Source organism: Manis pentadactyla, chromosome 3 (genome assembly GCF_030020395.1).
Source record: "Manis pentadactyla isolate mManPen7 chromosome 3, mManPen7.hap1, whole genome shotgun sequence".
In the NCBI taxonomy this organism is placed as follows: Eukaryota; Metazoa; Chordata; class Mammalia; order Pholidota; family Manidae; genus Manis; species Manis pentadactyla.
In genome coordinates this window covers 191,129,168-191,151,004 of record NC_080021.1, presented here as the reverse complement: position 1 = coordinate 191,151,004, position 21,837 = coordinate 191,129,168, and the positions used below count along the sequence as shown (strand labels likewise).

Here is a 21,837-nt window from a genome sequence, read left to right as displayed (position 1 = left end):
CCAAAGGAGGTCATGGAACCTCCAAACTAGTAGTATGCTGGGCAGAAACGCAGGGGACCTTATTTGCAGCTGGTGTCTAAAGTGGAGGCAGTTTTGTGGGTCTGACCCTTTAACCAGTGGGGTCTGTGCTAAGTCCAAGGACAGACTGTCAGAATTGAATTGAACTGTAAGACATCCAGCCAGTGTAGGAAATAGAGGATTGATTGTTATTGGAAAAGACACAGCAGCAAAGGAAGAACCCAGGATAACAGCTATACACAGATGCAGAGGCGATGAGTCCCACTGAACGGTTTTACTCTGTAGCTAGTCATGCTGGGGGCTGCCACTGCCAAGATGAGGAGAGAACGCCCAGGTAAGCCTGGTCCAGTCTCATCTATACTTGGTGTCTTGACTATACAATGATGAAGTTCCTGTTCTCCCCTTCATGTCCTACTGTCTGAACCAAATAAGCACATTCACTTGTTTAACTGATCTACTTCTGAGACCTGGAGATCAGCTATAGTGAAATTAGAAGTAGAAAACATAGAGCAGTCCACTTTCTGAGCACATTTCTGCAGTCATCCATACCTGGTGGCACTAGAATCCTGCCAGATGTCTCAACTGTGGAGAGCCCCGTGTTCCCCAGGACTCCTTCATGGTCTTGAACACTGACTTCTCCAGAAGGAAATCTTGTAACTTTCTAGGAAGCCAAAAGCCAGACTCTGAGTCAGTCTGTTCAGTGTGTCTTCTTCTGTAAGCCATCATGAACAGTGGCACGACTGCCCTTTCCTCCCACAGCTGGGCTAATGCTTAGTACTGGTAGTATAGCACCAGTCTATTTTTTACCCTATGTGTTAGGTACAAATAGGTGTAGTATTCTTTAAATTGCATGTGTGTGTTTGAAAATTTTTGTATGCAGATGTACATTTTACAATAGAAGTTTTAAATAAAGTGTAGGACAGTATGTATAGTGTTCTGTCAATAGTTTTTAAAAAGCAAAGAGAACACAAATACATATTTGCTTGTACATGCATAAAGTATCGCTGGGAGATTAAATAAACAACACAGTGACTGCCTCTAGTGAAGACAACTGGGTGGCTAGGGAACAGGGATGGGAAACAGACCTTTTTACCGTAAAGCCTTTTAAAGCTTTTGAATTTCTACCCCTGCAGATTTCAAAGGCATGAATGAATACATACATAAATAAGTAAATGAAGTCAATGACTTCTAAGATTTTGGCAAATCACAACTCTTGAGTCATTAAAATAGGGCTAATACTGCATAACACTGGTGACAGACCAAATAAGCTTTTATAAAAAAGCCCTTTGAAATCAAATACTATGTACAACTGAAAGTATTATTATTATTGAAGAATATTTACCCTTTCCCTTTCTTTCTCCTTTACCTCTACATAGAAAATGCCATTCCTTCTTGACAGGGTAAGTTTATTTGGAAGTTAGGAAAACACTGCCTTAAACTAATTCATGTGAAGTTATTTAAACAAACACCTATTGAAGCCTACAAGTTCAGTACAATACTAGTTTTTAATTTATTAATATATTTTATAACATGTTCTAAACATATTTTCACATACTAAATCCTTATTTAAAACATGTTTTAACATACTAAATCCTTACAATGACCCTATGCACAACTGTAACTGAATAATGAAGCCTAGTGTGAATTACCATGAGATCAACAAAGACAGCAACCTCAGATACCCAAACCTGGGTAAGTTCATCCAATATAGAAATCAGCAAAACAAAGTTCCTGTTGTCAGGGAGCCCACAGACTGCTAGTGATCCCAACAGTGCAAGTGCTCTGCAGAGGGTATTTCTCATGACCAAGAAGGAACACAGAACAAGGTCACCCAACTCACAGGGGCTGTGGGTGACAGCAAGGGAGGCTTCCCAGCTGAGGTGCTCACTTCAGACCTAAGTCATGCTTCATCCAAGTCTACAAAGAAGAGTAGGAGTTAAACTAGTAGATAAACAGGGATGGATCTCCAGGAAGAAGGAATAACAGAGGTAAAGTATCAAAGAGTATCAGAGCATTCAGAAAACTCCAAGAGGTTATAGATACATGGTGTTTTCCATTTTAAAAACAAACCTCTCAAAGGAAACTTACACTGGCAGTTGTGTAGAACTACATAGGAAGATATTTCTGGACAAAGGAGCCTTTGCTAATATTCAGTTTATACCTTATATAAAATAAGTTTAATGGTGCTTATTTCCTGTTATCAGAAGATAAGGAACCTCATACAATTAACTTTCCATTATAATCTAAGGGGCCCAGTAGGCATTTATTAAACCTAAATAGTTTTAGAAGTCTAGTATTCAATATAGTAAGGAACTGCTAAATGATGGAAATTATTGCCATTTCTGATTAGGAGGAAGTAAGATTGGAAGAGTAGATAATGTTAGGAAAGGTACTCCTCTGGTTCTTTTTTTTAAAAAGTGTGCATGGCTTCCAGAAGGAAGGACGTAATGGAGGACACAGATGTTCAGCATTACTCTCCCTGTTTAAACAAGGGAAGATTTCACTGCAACCTCTGATGGACAGACTCTTCAGACTGTGATACTGACCAGCAGCATGTCAAACAGCAGTGTCAAAACAGAAAATGGTCCAACAAATAGAAAGATGGCCAGCAGGTGGATTAACGGCTTATCAATGCTGTCACACTGCACACCTACACTGATTCTGTGAGCAGATGAGACCTGCTACCACTTGGGGAAAAAATGGAAACAGCATCTCTAAAGAGACTGACATCAAAGAGGGAAAAACAGCAAGGACTGTTTCCACAGAATGCATCACACCCAAAGTTCAAAAGGAATAATTTGAGGAGTTTTATAACTCACCTGTACTGACATTATGCCTGATGATTCTACAGGCTCCTCAAATCATTCGTGGGCAGGGATTTGGGTCAGGTATACAAAAGGTACTGATGTGAAGAAGTTCTATGGTTATCTGGCCCCACTGTCCAGATAAACAGCTGATGGCTATCTTGTAGCAATAACTTCAGCCTTGGACAGATTAGAAATACTGTTTAGAAAAAGAGGCGGGGGGTGGTTGCTAAGCATATATGGTTTAAGAAATCTAATTTGCTATACAGCAGATACTGTTTCCAAGTTTGAAGACTAAATAGAAAGTACTTCATACTGTACTTCACAATGATCACAACGGATTACTGAACCATGACCTATGTGGGAGTCAATTTATTGGAAACTCAACAATCTAGCTCTAGGTATAGATTAAAAGGAAAGCATTAATGAAGACAGCCATCACAAACCCATGCAAGGCTCAGAACGTCACTGGAGAGACACAGGGCACTTCAGGAAGGAAGGGGGAAAAAGCCTCTCAGGAGCAAAAATAAATAATAAATAAAAGCTACCAAAGAGACAAAAGAGATAAAATTCATGCAATAAATAAAGTTCTCGTACTTCACTTAGAAGAATCTATGTACTCTGATTGTACCTTTAGAATTCATTTCTACACTAGATACAGTTCCTAAAAGCACTGATTCGTACTCCACGAAGAAGAGAAGCCAATTATAAGGGTCACCTACGGTCAGGGTCATTGGCAAGGCACACCGTCAGCATGCAGAAGCAGCAGCTAAGAGCCTGACATAGGAGAAGAAAAATCATTTTAAAGAACCCAAACACAAACAGAATAGAGCCTTAAGTGCAGGGGTGGAACAACCACCACTAATAAACATCATAGTATTACATGCGTGTGCACAACACAACAGATAAATCCCTTGTCCTAAAACCTGTGTTCTGGTTCTCCTGCTTAATCTCAAGCCATTCAGCCCCTTCTGAGCTCAGCTTCACCTACAAAATTAGGATACTACTTCCCTGTCACCATGTAGAACTGCCATAAAGAGGTGAAAAAATAATTTATATAATAATGTCTGAAAACTGTCACACACTGTACAGTATGTAACACTAAAAGTATGCTAGAATACATGTTCTGTAAACTGTTTAAGAGGAACAATATATCTAAATCACTTTCCACTTAAATGGTTGAATAAAAAATTAGCATTTCTCATAATAGAAAATTAATTTACATGGCACTATTTATCCCCTCCCCACAAATGCCAGATTTTTTTTAACTGTTAGTAAGAAAAAGAGAGCTTTAAAGCAAGAGAAAGATTTTAACTGCCTTTGGAAACCAGATAGGTTATATATAGCATTTCTTCTAAGAGGTAAGAATTTAAAAATGAGACAAGATAAACAAGACAAGGATGCCCACTCTCCCCGTTATTCAACATAGTACTGGAGGTCCTAGCCACAGCAATTAGACAACACAAAGAAATAAAAGGCATCCAGACTGATAAGGAAGAAGTCAAACTGTCACTATTTGCAGATGACATATTATACATAAAAACCCCTAAAGAATCTACTCCAAAACTACTAGATCTAATATCTGAATTCAGCAAAGTTGCAGGATACAAAATTAATACACAGAAATCTGTTACATTCCTATACACTACCGATGAACTAGCAGAAAGAGAAATCAGGAAAACAATTCCATTCACAATTGCATCAAAAAGAGTAAAATACCTAAAAATAAAGTTAAACAAGGAAATGAAAGACCCTTTTTACCCTGAAAACTACAAGACACTCTTAAGAGAAATTAAAGAGGACACTAATAAATGGGAATTCATCCCATGCTCTTGGCTGGGAAGAATTAATATTGTCAAAATGGCCATCCTGCCTAAAGCAATCTACAGATTCAATGTAATCCCTATCAAAATACCGACAGCATTCTTCAATGAACTGGAACAAATAGTTCTAAAATTCATATGGAACAACAAAAGACCCCAAATAGCCAAAGCAATCCTGAGAAAGAAGAATAAAGCAGGGGGATCTCACTTCCTAACTTCAAGCTCTACTACAAAGCCACAGTAATCAAGACAATTTGGTACTGGCACAAGAACAGACCCATAGACCAGTGGAATAGAATAGAGAGTCCAGATACTAACCCAAGCACATATGGTCAATTAATATATGATAAAGGAGCCATGGATATACAATGGGGAAATGACAGCCTCTTCAACAGCTGGTGTTGGCAAAATTGGATAGCTACATGTAAGAGAATGAAACTGGATTACTGGCTAACTCCATACACAAAAGTAAACTCAAAATGGATCAAAGACATGAATGTATGTCACAAAACCACAAAACTCTTAGAAGAAAACATAGGCAAAACTCTCTTGAATATAAACATGAACAACTTCTTCATGAACATATCTCCACTGGCAAGGGAAACAAAAGCAAAAATGAATAAGTGGGATTTATCAAACTAAAAAGCTTCTGTACAGCAAAAGACACCATCAGTAGAACAAAAAGACATCCTACAGTATGAAAGAATATATTCATAAATGACATATCTGATAAGGGGTTGACATCCAAAATACACAAGAGCTCACGCACCTCAACAAACAAAAAGCAAATAACCCAATTAAAAAATGGGCAAAGGAGCTGAACAGACACTTCTCCGAAGAAGAAATTCAGATGGCCAACAGGCACATGAAAAGATGCTCCACATCACTAATCATCAGAGAAATGCAAATTAAAACCACAATGAGATAGCACCTCACACCAGTTAGGATGGCCACCACTCAAAAGGCTAACAACAACAAATGTTAGCGAGGTTGTGGAGAAAGGGGAATCCTCCTATACTGCTGATGGGAATGTAAATTAGTTCAACCATTGTGGAAAGCATATGAAGTTTCCTCAAAAAACTCAAAATAGAAATACCATTTGACCCAGGAATTCCACTCCTAGGAATTTACCCTAAGAATGCAGCAGCCCAGTTTGAAAAAGACAGATGCACCTCTATGTTTATCACAGCACGATATACAATAGCCAAGAAATGGAAGCAACCTAAGTGTCCATCAGTAGATGAATGGATAAAGAAGATGTGGTACATATACACAATGGAGTATTATTCAGCCATAAGAAGAATACAAATCCTACCATTTGCAACAACATGGATGGAGCTAGAGGGTATTATGCTCAGTGAAATAAGCCAGGTGGAGAAAGACAAGTATCAAATGATTTCACTCATCTGTGGAGTATAAGAACAAAGAAAAAACTGAAGGAACAAAACAGCAGCAGACTCACAGAACCCAAGAATGGACTAACAGTTACCAAAGGGAAAGGGACTGGGGAGGATGGGTAGGAAGGGAGGGTTAGGGGAAAAAGGGGCATTATGATTGGCACACACAATGTGTGTGGGGGTTGGGGGGCAAAGGGAAGGCAGTATAGCACAGAGAAAACAAGTAGTGATTCTATAGCATCTTACTATGCTGATGGACAGTGACTATAATGGGGTATGTGGTGGGGACTTGATAATGGGGTAATCTAGTAACTACAATGTTGCTTATGTAAGTGTATATGTAAGTGTATATTAATGATAAATAAAATTTAAAAAATGAATTAAAATTACAATAAAAAAAAGAGATAAGTTAAAGTATTTTTAAATGAATACCCATAACCCAAAAGTGTACATAAAATATAATGTCTATTATAGTTATAGAGCAATATTTTCAAACTGTAGGTCATAATCACTAGTAGATTGTAAAGCCAATTTAGTGGGCCACCACCAGCATTTTTAAAAATAGGATAGAAAGTATTAAGAGTACATTACAATTACATTTAATTGATTTAATTGCATTGTTTTGTAGATTTGTTTTAGTTAGTATGTGTTATTACCATTTATATACATACTTATGGGCTAGGACACAGTGAAAATGAGTATCTTACAAGTAGTTTTTAAAAAAAGTCCAGAAGTCACTGATAAGAAAACCGATAAACAGGCATGTGGTGTCCTAGATGGCAGCAAAGGAGTAAACAAAGAATTTAAGAGCAGCTAGTACCCAGAGTGACCAGGAAACAATGAAGGCATAAAGAAGTCACAGCCAGGACCAAGCTGAAGACAGGGCAATGTTCTTTAAAAAGTCACCAAGCAGCAGTCCTTGAAATAGGAAAAAGATAACAGCATTCCTTCTAGGAATAAAATAGACTAATATAGGGAGCCAGATGGTAAGAAAAACACAGCACTAGGACTTAGCAGAATCCGCCCCATATAACCTTCTAACTTCAGTCTTTCATTTTCTCATTTGTAAAGTAAGAGATATTATTATATTAGAAGATAAATGCTAAGATCCTACTCAACCTCAACATTCTCTGATTCTGGGGTAGTTTACAATTAAGCTTAACATGAGTAATTGGTTTGTAACTAAGACCTTCTGTATTTAATGACTAAAACTGTATCTTTTAATTTATAAAGTACATAACATCTTCTTAATAAATAATATTTGTTTAATAAAAATCAACACAATGACTAATGCCACATTTGGGCACCTCTCAGTTTTCCATACTGGAAAGGTCTAGCTTAGACAAACGTGTTATTATTCACCTGACAGTAACCTTGAAAAGTGGTACCTTGAGGGAATTAAATAACCTCCATACAGCTTTCCTGGCACCACAGCCCACTTAGAAACATTTTTTTTTTTAACTATGGTAACGATTGAGATATGTTTAAATATTAAACTCAACTGCAATCAGTAACAAGTGCTGTTAACTACAAGATCAGATGTCCCCAAAATTTCCTTTTGTCTTCTTCCATAACAGGATCAACCATTTTAGCTTAATCATACATTTCTAAGTAAGGGTACACGTGGCTTCCTTAATGTTTTCCTATTATTGCATCAATTTCCTGGCCTGAACTTGGCTGCCTATCCCAGTCTACATGCTCCTAGCTGGCTTCCTCGGCCTGCATGCTCCTCGTATTGTAAGACCTTCCCTGGTCTGTGCCTACTGCTTTATGCTTAGAGCCTGCATCTGCAAGAGAATGCCTGCAAGCTCTCAAATAAATAGAAACATGCACAAAATGAATTTAGTACATACAACAGAGTTGCTCTGACTGGGCAAGGCTACATATTATGTCATGTGGAGGTATTCAAAGAAAGATGTACATTTTACATAGAGATGTCATATTTGAGGCTGCCTCTGAGACTAGATGGACTCTGGTCTACTTCTAAGCAAAAGATCTCTCTCCCAATTAAGATATGAAAAATGATATAGAAATGTACAAAATAGATGAAAGGTCAAAGGAAAAAAAATACAGATTAATAGACCAAGCCTGTAAGTCACAGGCAGCTATTTTGAAAAGAACACTTAAAAGAAATAAATCTCTACACACACACACAATGGTGTTCCATCGTGCTACACAGGAAGACAACATGGCATGTATCATCTTCTCTCTCTACAAGTCCATATTGTTCATCATTCCTCTCTTGATCTACAGACCAGTATCTTTGGAAAACATGTTGTTCCAAATCAAGCCTCTTTGATCAAAATGGATGGATACAGGTCAATTCAAGTGACCAACATACATAATTAAAGCAAATTTGGGTTTTGCTGAATTTACTTTTTACTGAACTTGTCCTTTGCCAATCCTCACCTACTTTGAAATATGTACCAAGGAAACAATCAGACATTAATTTTACCAAGTGCCATCCAAATGGATGATTTTGAACCATAATACTGAAAACGGTCTGATCTTGATTTGTAAAACTTTGGGCATCAATGCAAATTAAACTACTGTTCAGTGAAAGGATCAAATGTTCATTTAAGGGCTGAATAAAACATAGGATCAGAAAATGCACAGTGCAAATATGTATGGATGTAAGTACAAATCTCTATAAAATAAATTTTTTTAAATATGCACCATGGGGAAATTTAGGAAGTGAAGATTCATTTGTGCTGTAAGGTCCTGAAGTCAGCATTAAAGCTTTTAGCAAGCACCACAGGGAAATGGAAGAAGGTTGAGACTGGGAAAAAACAAACAGGAATCTGATAAAAGGAAGAAACAAACATGCCTGTGTTGATGATATCTATATTGTTACTACTCCACTAAACAAAACCTTTTCTTACAGAGAGGAAATGGAAGACTGGATAGACAATGCTGTCCAGCTATGAAACCCACCTGAGTGCTGGCTGAACATTTGAGTGAGAAAATAAAATATCACAGTCTGGGCAACTGGGATTTTACAAAATAATTTTTAATTATTACATAATATGTACTTATCTAAAATTTTGAAGTTTGGATTCTTAATACACTGAAATATATGAAAAGTTTTGTGTATAAATGCAAGTTAGAAATTTTGTTTTTGATACCAGTTGAACATGTAACAGTAGGATAATTTAGAATAAGAGTATTTCTGATGAATAAAATTAGCCCTGGTATAAACTATGTAAGATTATCAATTTAAAAGGGAGAAGTAAAGTCAAAAAAATTATAAATGGAATCTCATCGTAAAGTATAACACTTTAAACTGACTTAAGTAGCTATAGCATTATGTCAATTTAAAAGTCCACAGACTAGCATTAAACAACAAAATACAAAAGGCATACATGAAATATACATGACCAGGTTAATGATACCTTTCTACAATACAATAATGCTGATGATTAAGCTTCAAGTTTATCCCTTTCCCTCAGTCAACTCACCCAACATTCTCTGCATCTTCATCACACTCAGCTTTGTATTTGCAAGGTCCACACTTGGAGTGTTTTCTGTGAACTTCTGCCCCTGACCCTTCCTCTTCTGTTCGAAAAGAAAATTTAAATTTTCAACCAAAAGTTGGAATCCTTTCCAGATATGCTTTATGTTTTCAGCAGCCTTATCCTATATCTGGGGGGAAGTACTCTAACCCTTGAAAACAATCACTTTCAAAATCTATCAATGCTTGAGTCCAAAAATGTGGCTAATACTGAGTACAACATATTCTGTGAGGAAAACAAGTACTAATGCTAGCAAAATAATCCCTTAGCCTATGTACAAAACACAGTATAGTCGTTTTCGATAATTAGTTTCCTTTAAAAGAATTACGATGTAACATTAAATAGAGATGAGGGTGTGGGAGAATTACCAATAAATTGGGTCCAGTGATTACCCTACTGAAATAAACCACTGCAATGCTGGTTAGCAAATAAGAGGTTAAACACAGTCTAGTATAACCATCACCTTTTCCTCACATTTGTTTCACACTTGCCTTTCTAACCATAACAACTAATTCTAGAATTTTTTTTTTTTAATTTACAAATTTTAAAAAGGTAAGGTGTCTCTTTACAAAGGAGTTACCCCTTTTTCTACTTGGCCACTTAGCCTAACACTACCAAAAATACCCAGAATGCAGAAGAGTGTAGGTATTCCATGATCCAGCACAAAAACTAGCCCCGAACTCAGCTCTATTCTCACATTTAAAAGGACCCTACATTTGTGTGTCTCAATCCTATCCTGATCTCAAATCTCAAACTGGGCAGGAAGATCAATTCTGAGGCCAACATAGGAATAACAGTTTATTCAAAGGATTTCCCCTTCAGTTTGGAAAAGGCCATCTTATTCAGGGAATGTCAGTGAGTAAAGAAGGTGTTAAAAGTACACCCTTATGTCCCTGTTTGGTAATACTTCCAATCTTGCAATTTTTAGTGTCTGCCTGCACTCTAAGGAAAAATCCTCCCCAAATTCTCATGAACATTCCCAAACAGATTCCAGGGATCATAATCCTAAGCATTCCTGAGACCTCAGAAACATCATGAGATCAAAAAATCATGCAGCCACCATGAGCTCACTAAAGTTTGTGTAGTAATCTGAGCAAACCCCTTAGCCTTTCTAACTTATACTCCCTAAAAAAAAAAGTCAACCTACATCCTCAGAGCAAGACTCCCAACATTTGTGCTACATAAGAAAATCCTGAGATAAAATTCCAGTTCTTTTAATAGGAACAATGGCAGGTTTCCTAACTGAATATCTGACCACAGGGACTAGACCACAAGATCTCTTAAAATCCTTTCCAGCTGCAGGACCTAGAATTTATGATCTGATCTTTTACTCATGATCATCAAGCTTTGGCTTAAACATATACATTTAAATCAAATTCTATTGTTGGACAGCTTGACTCTCTGTTTTCCTTTGCTGAAAACTATCATCCCTGAACTTCTTCCTCAAAACAGTTCCTCTATTCTCTAGGTGACCTTTAAAGACCCCTTCAACTCTGAAATTTTAGGATTCTATGAAACGTGGTAGTCTGGAGTAAGATTTCAGATAGTGTTAAAAGGATCATAACTGTAGTTTTCATTGTATTCATGTGAATTTTCCCAGAGTAAGTTTTCTTTTAGTATATCCCCCGAGTACTCAAACATTATTTCACATACTGTGGATACTCACAAAGAATCATACTCTGATTAGACTATGAAGTAGTCATTCTCAGTTCTGATCATTTAAACTCTGGTATATGCTATTATCAAATACTAGTTTTTAAATGCAGAAATAATTCAAATAGTTGTAAAATAAAATGAAAGCCATAAACAGGAAAATTTTAATAGCTTAAAATCTGTATGCCACCAGAGTTGTTCTGCAAGCCTTCCTTTGCTGTGTACAACTCCAGAGTTTTTATACCCCATACCCTGAAAATTCCTTAGGAGCAAAAATTTGTGTGCAAGGGATGGGAGAGAGTTACAAATACTCTGGTCTAAGCCAAACATCACTTATGTGCATGAATTTGAAGAGAAGGCCCTTTGGTGCAACCTCAATTTAACAAGGGCTACGACATTTCCCCTTTGTCTGACAGCAAAATTAGTGAAAATCCATTGCATGACACAGAGAGTGCCTAGGATTAAGGAGGACAGAAGGGTTAGGGGTGATGGCCAAGGGTGCAGGGATTGTTTCTGGAATAATGAAAATGTTCTATAATACAAGTATCATTTAAGGGGTACTTAAAACTTACCTCCTTCTCCAGAGCCAGAGCCATTATCTGAGAAGAAAAACAAAGAATGAATCTGAATGCTTTTCCTGGAAATATTGTTTTATCAAACAGTAAAATTTATTATCAAAACTCAAGCTGTGGTATCAATTCTCAGGTAGCCCTTTTCTCATTTTTTTTGGTATGTAACAATTTGTTCTCATACGCCTACTTTGTGCCTTTCCCCAAACACAAATCTCTTAGACACATAATAATTAAATCTATACCTCATACATCTATGTAGCCCATTCAGGAAATATCCAGGTGTCTTCCACAGAGTACAGACCACTAAATACCATAAAGTAAATGACTAAATAGAAATAATTTTAATTAACTCACTTAAAGGTAGAAAGAAATTTTAATTTTGTTAAACCTTGAGAGAAATAATGAATAAGCTGCTTTTATTAGAAAGAGGGGAAAAGAGCTTTGAGTCTTGCTCTAAAAATCTTCTTAATGAAATCTGTGGATAAAGGCCAAAAACTACAAGGTAAGGAAAGCCCCCAGGTTTAGGAGGAAAGACCTCAGGATTGGGGTTTTCATATTACTGATGAAATGAATGTCCTCTAGGAAGGAATCTCACTGAGGTAAAGGTGGCACACTTGTTACTAATGAAACTCAAGAGCCTCCCTCAAAATTACCAACAAGAAGTCAGACTAAAATATAATTAATGCAAAATATTTATTTCATAATCCTAAAGGAACCAAGTACGGCACAGAGCATGTTGAAAAGAAGATAATATACAGTATCATCAGCATGGAGCCATGAAAAAGCAGAGATGGCAAGTGAAGAACCTGACCCTTTGTCAGCACTTTCTAGTGGGGAGGATATCCTAGCGAACCCACTCCAGTTCTTCAAACAGTTCTCCAGAGGGAGAACCACACCCTTAGCAATACTGCTCCCTTCCCTTCAATGTCCTTTGGACAACAATCAAATCCCCAAACACAGAAGAAACAGGAAGAGCCCAGAAAATATATATTTTATGTAGTACCCACTGCAGAATCTCCACAGCATTTAACAGAAAATCTTAAATTGGGTGTTCAATTTTGATGAATTAACTATACAAAAATACAGCTTCTCTGAGTGAGTGAAAGAGCAAAAAAAGACAGGGAAGATGGGAACTCAATAGAAAATTGTTTTTAGTACCCAACTTTTCTTAGAAAAACACTCCCTTTTCCCGTCTATCCCACAGACACTGACTGAGTACATTTTATGTGCTGAGGCAACATGGTAAATTCTAGAAACAGATGGATAAGTAAGACTGTTCCATTGTATAAGATACTAACTCCCAACCTTCTTTCAACCCATGTCCAATTTTAATAGATACAGTATTTCACACCTTCCCCCCTTAGTGCCATTTAATATACTGAAATAAATTAAACATTAGGACTATTCTGTTAATGAGACAGAGTTCTTCTTTCAGATTCCATATGCCTTTTAAGATTATATTTTCACTGTATATACCCCTTTCCCTGCCCACACAACTGGGATTATGACACACCTCCCAAGGTAGGGCATACTGCCTTCCTGTAAAGAAATCACTGATCTGGCTGGAGACAGGTGTCAGGTAAATGAAATACAGTACAATATATACATTGAGAAAGGCACAAAGTGTGAATGAAGGCCAGGAGATGCCTCCAAGAAAATATTTCCCTAAGGAGAAAAAGCTTAAACTCAGTATTAAAGCACGAGAGTTTCAAGTAAGCAAGAGATCATGTTATTACTAGCACAGGGAATAACACCAGTAGAAGACCAGATGATATGAACACACTGGCTCACCCAGCAAGTAACAAGATCAGTGTAGCACCTCAGAGCTTAGCTCATTCAGTTCTCCTTTAATAACCCTGGGGGATGATATCCATTTAACAACTTAGGCAGCTGGGCTCAGAGTGGCTAAGTGACTTGTCCAAGGTCATAAGAGTAAATAAGAGCTGCAGTTACTTCACAGTCAGGTCTTTTAATCCTAGTGTGGTGCTTTTTCCAATCTACCGTGCTGCCTTCTAATGTTTAATAATCACTTTCTATCAAAGCAGTTGCTGTCTTAAACACATGCTCCTCATAAATGATGTGCAATTAATTTGAGATTGTAAAGAATTCCATATGCCTTTTAAGTTTCTAAATCAAGTCTGTGAAACACTATGTACTTAGGTAAGTACACGAGAACCACACCAAATGATAGTCTATTAGCCTAAGAACATAATAATTTCACCAAGCACCTAATTATTTAGCGTACAGAAAAGAATTCAGTCTTATCCAAAGAAAGGTCTAGCCTTTGCCCTCAGTTTCTGGAAGGTAATCTTCTGATAAACAAGTCCCTCTGATAACAGTGTCTTGGTTAGGGAGGATGCTGACCACCTCAGATCTCAGGGTGGAGCTCGCTACACCAGGAAGACCAACCATGTAATTCAGACGTGGCAGCACTGAGTCATGTGGTATTCCTGGACCTGGAGTTCAACATCGACCACAGGGACAATCAATCAATCATGCTTATGTAATGGAGCCCTAGCAAAACCTCTGAACACAGGTACTGCATTACATGGGAAAGGAAGGAAATGGAGTACATCATATAAGAACAGTCTCCACCCTTAGTGCTAACCTTCATACAGTAATTCTAATTACAATAATTCAGCCTGTATCCCGGATCCCAAATACAAATGCAAGTAAGAAACTAACATTAATGCTTTCCAAAATTAACCATTACCAATTCAGGGAGTAAAAGGGAGAGTAAATACAAACAACCAGGGGGAGGTGAGTGACAAAGATTGGCAGACAGAAAAGGGAAGATATAAAAAGAGACAAATTTGGAAAGAGACACATCCTGAGATGCCACTAATGGCTTTTTATGGATATTTCCTACCCTTCCCCTTCCCCCAAAAATAAAAATCAACAAAATGGATACATAATTTCCTACTTTAAAATCTTATTCTAATATTCAAAATGGATATAACATTTCCCATTTCAAATCTTATTCTAATATTCAAAACATAGGCAAAAGATATTCAAAGCCCCCACAAATAGAGACATTAAACATTAACAGTGTACTAAGAAGCAACATAGTCAGAACAAGACCAACTGGGGTTAAAAAGCAAGAACATGAAAGCGGGGATGAAAAACAGCCCCCATTCCACACACAATCACCACCAATCCATACAACAGTTTTGGGAATACACCTCTGCCTTTTAGAAAATATGGCAAAACCATTTTAACACTTACTCACAGGAATATCACACATACCAGAGTAGCATGGTCCTCTTGCTACTACTGTTATCTCTTTCTGGTGCTTACAAGCAGCCCTTCTGAGAAAACACTCATTTTGATAAGTGTCCCCATTTGATCCACAGACGGGAATGTAATTTGTATGGCACTGTGAAAGAAAAAATAAATAAATCTCAGACCTAGGCATGAATATTAGTAGTTTACTTTTATATTCATGAATGCAATACCACAGTATTATGACATAACTTACACTACAGAATATCCGTTCTTTTATTTGGTTTAAAAAAAAAGTTATGCTACTTTCTTACATCTTTTTCACATTCATAATGAAAATAACTATCAACTATCATAAAAATGAGAATGAAAACCCCTATGCTACCTACTTCATCTGCTTGCTATAAAGGTCCAGTGAGATAATTTAAGAGGGAATTCTTGGCAATGTTTGTAATGAGCATTATGTAATGTCATTTTATTATTATCAAAATTCATTTTTTTCAATACCTCTAGTACACATTTCAAGGTAAACGTCATAGGAAACACAAAGAAAACATGATCTGAGTCCACCATCCATGTGACTGTGGACTAGAACTAGCACCATTTTCCCCATATGTAAAATGGTAATTATAATAGCATCTACCTAATGAAGTTGTTATGAGGATTAAATAAGAGAAATCCATCTTTAGTATTTATATCTGGTCATGGTAAATTCTCAATAAACATTAGCTGGTTTTGCTATTGCTATTATCATTTCTGAACGTTAGGTAGTTAAGCTAGTAAGTTAAGGTCAGAGCTAGTAAGTCGAAGACCTAGGATTCCTCACAACTGATGTACTCTACCCATTACACACTCAAGGTATTCAGCAGGATCTCACTATATGTTACCTGGTGGTAGTGAGCAGGGCCTTAATTAACATCATGCAGGCAATATCCTTGAATTCACTCTAAGAAGCACATACCTAGGAGGGAGCATGAGATGGGAGTAGATATGCTACCCCTTGGTCAGTCTGTAGCCAGGGGTCTCTTGTAGGAGCCACTCATTATGCTATGGACAAACTAAGGGATTTAGGCAATTTTAACACCATGCAACTTCTGACTTAGGCACTGACTCGGACCTAAGGTTCACCTCCTCTGACTGCCACACCTGCTCAGTGAAAGAACTCTACCCTACACCTTCCCTGTAGCTGGAAGAATATGACTTGAAGTCATTTAGAAAGGTGCAGTGGTGTACAACTCTGGAGCCACATCCATCCAAGCATTTACTGTGTACCTACTGTGTGTCAGACTGTGCTGAATACAATAAATAAGAAAATAATCACAAGGTTGTAATGGTTAATTTTAATGCCCAGGGTGCCCAGATCAAACATTATTTCTGGATGTGTTTGTGAGGGTGCCTCCCAATGAGATTAGCATTTGAATCAGTGGACTGCGTAAAAGCCCTCTCCACTGGGGGTGTATCATCCAAGCCACTAAGGGCCTGAAGGAACAAAAAGGTGGAGAAAGGGAGAATTTGAAGTCTCTGCCTGACTGAACTGAGACATTGGATTTCTGGTTCTTCAGCCTTTGGACTCAGACCAGGACTTAGCATCATCAGCTCCCTGAATTCTCAGGACATTGGGCTTGGACTGGACCTACACTGCCTGCTTCCCTGGGACTCCAGCTTGCAGACAACAGATCTTGGGACTTCTCAACCTCCATAATCAGGCAAACCAATTCCTTACAGTAAATCTCTCCCCTCTCTCTTCTCTTTCAGCCAATATATTCTATTCCATTTCTTTGAAGAACCCAAATACAAAGTTCTAATAAAAAGGCATGACACCTAGCAAGAACAGACACTAATAAATTCAGGAAGTAAACACAGTATAGAGAATTCCAGAGAGAAGAACAAAGAAAAGAAAGAAGATTGTAAAAACGTCATAGGTAGCCCTCTTTGTATATTACCATAGTCTTAATGGAAAGATGAAATACTGATCATTTTTCTTTGTAGAATATTAATAAAAGTAACTCTGTTTACAAAATGTGTCATTATAATAGCTCTTAATAGCAGACTGAAAATAAACAATTTTAGACTTTATTTAAAATCCTATTATCTGTTAAAATGTGCTTAAATTATATCCCAGAGAGCTCATATTAACACTGAAAGCATGCTGAATCATAAGCAAGTTTTTTTTAATGAATTGAAAGATACTGCTAAAATATCCAACAGAGGAGTGTTTAGTGGGCATATGAGGTAACTGTTCTTCAACTGGCAATAACCTAAGTCTAACTTGAACAGATTTATAAGCTTAAAAGGAGGAGGAGTCACAGGAAGGTTCAGTCAGCAGCCAGGATCAAATAATGCTGTAAGCCCTCAGGCAGTTTGCTCCTACAAGGCAAGCAACTTATCTTTAAACATCTTTATATCCTCGGCATATATCCTCAGGATCCTGTCCAGCACCTTGCACAAAGCAAGCACTGAATAAAATGACTACTGATCTCAACCCCTAACTTTTACTTCCCTTTCCTGCTTTGCCACGAGGTATAAAAGGAATTCAGACAGATCATGACAAATTTTTGAGCTGTTCAAGTATGTTAAAAAGGTCAAAAGGGCTATTTCATTAACATCTTAATGAGTTGCACGGAAAGATTTTCAATTAACAAAAAGCATAATCATAAAAACAAGGATAAATATAACATGAATATTTAAAACTTTTCTTAAGGAATTTACTATTTAAAAGAGAAATTAAAAACACCTTTGTGGAGGGGGCAGAAGATGGCGGCGTGAGTAGAGCAGCGGAAATCTCCTCCCAAAACAACATATATCTATGAAAATATAACAAAGACAACCCTTCCTAGAATAAAGACCAGAGGACACAGGACAATATCCAGACCACATCCACACCTGCGAGAACCCAGCGCCTCGCGAAGGGGGTAAGATACAAGCCCCGGCCCGGCGGGAGCCGAGCGCCCCTCCCCCCAGCTCCCGGCGGGAGAAGAGCAGGCAGAGCGGGAAGGAGACGGAGCCCAGGACTGCCGAACACCCAGCCCCCGCCATCCGGGCCAGAGTGCAGACACAGTACGTGCGCAGGGGGCCCTGGATACTAGGAAAACAGGGCAGCAAAAACAGTGAGCGGGCACCGGAGGCCGGGCGCCGGAGGACATAAGAAAAGCGAGCGACCAATTTTTTTTTTTTTTGCTGTTTGGTTTTGCCGAGCGCTTTTTGGAAGTCTTAAAGGGATAGGGACCCCAATACTAGGGAAACAGGGCAGCAAGACCGGTGAGCAGATGCCTGAGGCTGGCACTGGAGAATAAAGAAAAACGAGGGGCCACCTTTTTTCTTTTTTTTTTAAATTTAAAAAAAAAATTTTTTTTTAATTTAAATTTTTTTTTTTTTTTTTTTGTGGTCGTTGTTTTGTTTTGGCGGGTGCTTTTTGGAAGTCTTAAAGGGGCAGGGCGGGACACTTAATCCAGAGGTAGGGAATCCGGGGATCTCTGGGCACCCTAACCCCTGGGCTGCAGGGAGCAGGGAGGCCCCTTATGGAGATAAATAGCCTCCAGGCCGCTCCCCCTCCAACGCGACTGCACCACTTTGGAGTAGCTGCCCGAGCCAGGCCACGCCCACAGCAACAGCGGAGATAAACTCCATAGCAGCCGGGCAGGAAGCAGAAACCCTGTCTGCACGCAGCTGAGCAGCACAAGCCACTAGAGGTCGCTGTTCTCCCAGGAGAGGAGGGCCACAAACCAACAAGAAGGGAAGTTCTTCCAGCCGTCACTCATCCCAGCTCTGCAAACTATTCCTATCACCATGAAAAGGCAAAGCTACAGGCAAACAAAGATCACAGAGACAACACCAGAGAAGGAGACAGACCTAACCAGTCTTCCTGAAAAAGAATTTAAAATAAGAATCATAAACATGCTGACAGAGATGCAGAGAAATACGCAAGAGAAATGGGATGAAGTCTGGAGGGTGATCACAGATGCCAGAAAGGAGATCGCAGAAATGAAACAAACTCTGGAAGGGTTTATAAGCAGAATGGATAGGATGCAAGAGGCCATTGATGGAATTGAAACCAGAGAACAGGAACGCATAGAAGCTGACATAGAGAGAGACAAAAGGATCTCCAGGAATGAAACAATATTAAGAGAACTGTGTGACCAATCCAAAAGGAACAATATCCGTATTATAGGGGTTCCAGAAGAAGAAGAGAGAGGAAAAGAGACGGAGAGTATCTTAGAAGAAATAATTGCTGAAAACTTCCCCAAACTGGGGGAGGAAATCATCGAACAGAACACGGAAATACACAGAACCCCCAACAGAAAGGATCCAAGGAGGACAACACCAAGACACATAATAATTAAAATGGCAAAGATCAAGGACAAGGAAACAGTTTTAAAGGCAGCTAGAGAGAAAAAGGTCACCTATAAAGGAAAACCCATCAGGCTAACATCAGACTTCTCGACAGAAACCCTACAGGCCAGAAGAGAATGGCATGATATATTTAATACAATGAAACAGAAGGGCCTTGAACCAAGGATACTGTATCCAGCACGACTATCATTCAATTATGATGGTGGGATTAAACAATTCCCAGACAAACAAAAGCTGAGGGAATTTGCTTTCCACAAACCACCTCTACAGAACATCTTACAGGGACTGCTCTAGATGGGAGCACTCGGAGAATGAGCACAGCACAAAACACCCAACACATGAAGAATCGAGGAGGAGGAATAAGAAGGGAGAGAAGAAAAGAATCTCCAGACAGTGTATATAACAGCTCAATAAGCGAGCTAAGTTAGAAGTAAGATACTAAAGAGGCTAACCTTGAACCTTTGGTAACCACGAATTTAAAGCCTGCAATGGCAATAAGTACATATCTTTCAATAGTCACCCTAAATGTTACTGGGCTGAATGCACCAATCAAAAGACATAGAGTAACAGAATGGATAAAAAAACAAGACCCATCTATATGCTGCTTACAAGAAACTCACCTCAAACCCAAAGACATGTACAGACTAAAAGTCAAGGGATGGAAAAACATATTTCAAGCAAACAACAGCGAGAAGAAAGCAGGGGTTGCAGTACTAATATCAGACAAAATAGACTTCAAAACAAAGAAAGTAACAAGAGATAAAGAAGGACACTACATAATGATAAAGGGCACAGTCCAACAAGAGGATATAACCATTCTAAATATGTATGCACCCAACACAGGAGCACCAGCATATGTGAAACAAATACTAACAGAACTAAAGAGGGAAATAGACTGCAATGCATTCATTCTTGGAGACTTCAACACACCACCCACCCCAAAGGATAGATCCACCGGGCAGAAAATAAGTAAGGACACGGAAGCACTGAACAACACAGTAGAGCAGATGGACCTAATAGACATCCATAGAACTCTACATCCAAAAGCAGCGGGATATACATTCTTCTCAAGTGCACATGGAACATTCTCCAGAATAGACCACATACTAGGCCACAAAAAGAGCCTCAGAAAATTCCAAAAGATTGAAATCCTACCAACCAACTTTTCAGACCACAAAGGCATAAAACTAGAAATAAACTGTACAAAGAAAGCAAAGAGGCTCACAAACACATGGAGGCTTAACAACACGCTCCTAAATAATCAATGGATCAATGACCAAATCAAAATGGAGATCCAGCAATATATGGAAACAAAAGACAACAACAACACTAAGCCCCAACTTCTGTGGGACACAGCAAAAGCAGTCTTAAGAGGAAAGTATATAGCAATCCAAGCATATTTAAAAAAGGAAGAGCAATCCCAAATGAATGGTCTAATGTCACAATTATCGAAATTGGAAAAAGAAGAACAGATGAGGCCTAAGGTCAGCAGAAGGAGGGACATAATAAAGATCAGAGAAGAAATAAATAAAATTGAGAAGAATAAAACAATAGCAAAAATCAATGAAACCAAGAGCTGGTTCTTCGAGAAAATGAACAAAATAGATAAGCCTCTAGCCAGACTTATTAAGAAGAAAAGAGAGTCAACACAAATCAACAGTATCAGAAACGAGAAAGGAAAAATCACGACGGACCCCACAGAAATACAAAGAATTATTAGAGAATGCTATGAAAACCTATATGCTAACAAGCTGGGATACCTACGAGAAATGAACAACTTCCTAGAAAAATACAACCTTCCAAGATTGACCTAGAAAGAAACAGAAAATCTAAACAGACCAATTACCAGCAACGACATTGAAGGAGTAATCAAAAAACTACCAAAGAACAAAACCCCCGGGCCAGATGGATTTACCTCGGGATTTTATCAGACATACAGGGAAGACATAATACCCATTCTCCTTAGAGTTTTCCAAAAAATAGAGGAGGAGGGGATACTCCCAAACTCATTCTATGAAGCTAACATCACCCTAATACCAAAACCAGGCAAAGACCCCACCAAAAAAGAAAACTACAGACCAATATCCCTGATGAACGTAGATGCAAAAATACTCAACAAAATATTAGCAAACCGAATTCAAAAATACATCAAAAGGATCATACACCATGACCAAGTGGGATTCATCCCAGGGATGCAAGGATGGTACAACATTCAAAAGTCCATCAACATCATCCACCACATTAACAAAAAGAAAGACAAAAATCACATGATCATCTCCATAGATGCTGAAAAAGCATTTGACAAAGTTCAACATCCATTCATGATAAAAACTCTCAGCAAAATGGGAATAGAGGGCAAGTACCTCAGCATAATAAAGGTCATCTATGATAAACCCACAGCCAACATTATATTGAACAGCGAGAAGCTGACAGCATTTCCTCTGAGATCAGGAACTAGACAGGGATGCCCACTCTCCCCACTGTTA

At 38.3% G+C, this 21,837-nt stretch overlaps 1 protein-coding gene across 2 annotated transcripts in view; it reads right to left on the bottom strand.

The window, feature by feature from the left end:
- The window catches only part of TMEFF1 (transmembrane protein with EGF like and two follistatin like domains 1), a 93,022-nt gene that overhangs the window by 44,066 nt on the left and 27,119 nt on the right, over nt 1–21,837 (bottom strand). For both annotated transcript variants that reach the window (XM_057498890.1, XM_036888428.2), the window contains exons 3-5: nt 15,026–15,155; nt 11,780–11,806; nt 9,501–9,597 (exon numbers count right to left, since the gene is read on the bottom strand). In XM_057498890.1, the coding sequence (XP_057354873.1) occupies nt 9,501–9,597; nt 11,780–11,806; nt 15,026–15,155 (254 nt within the window). The remainder of the gene's footprint in view (nt 1–9,500; nt 9,598–11,779; nt 11,807–15,025; nt 15,156–21,837) is intronic.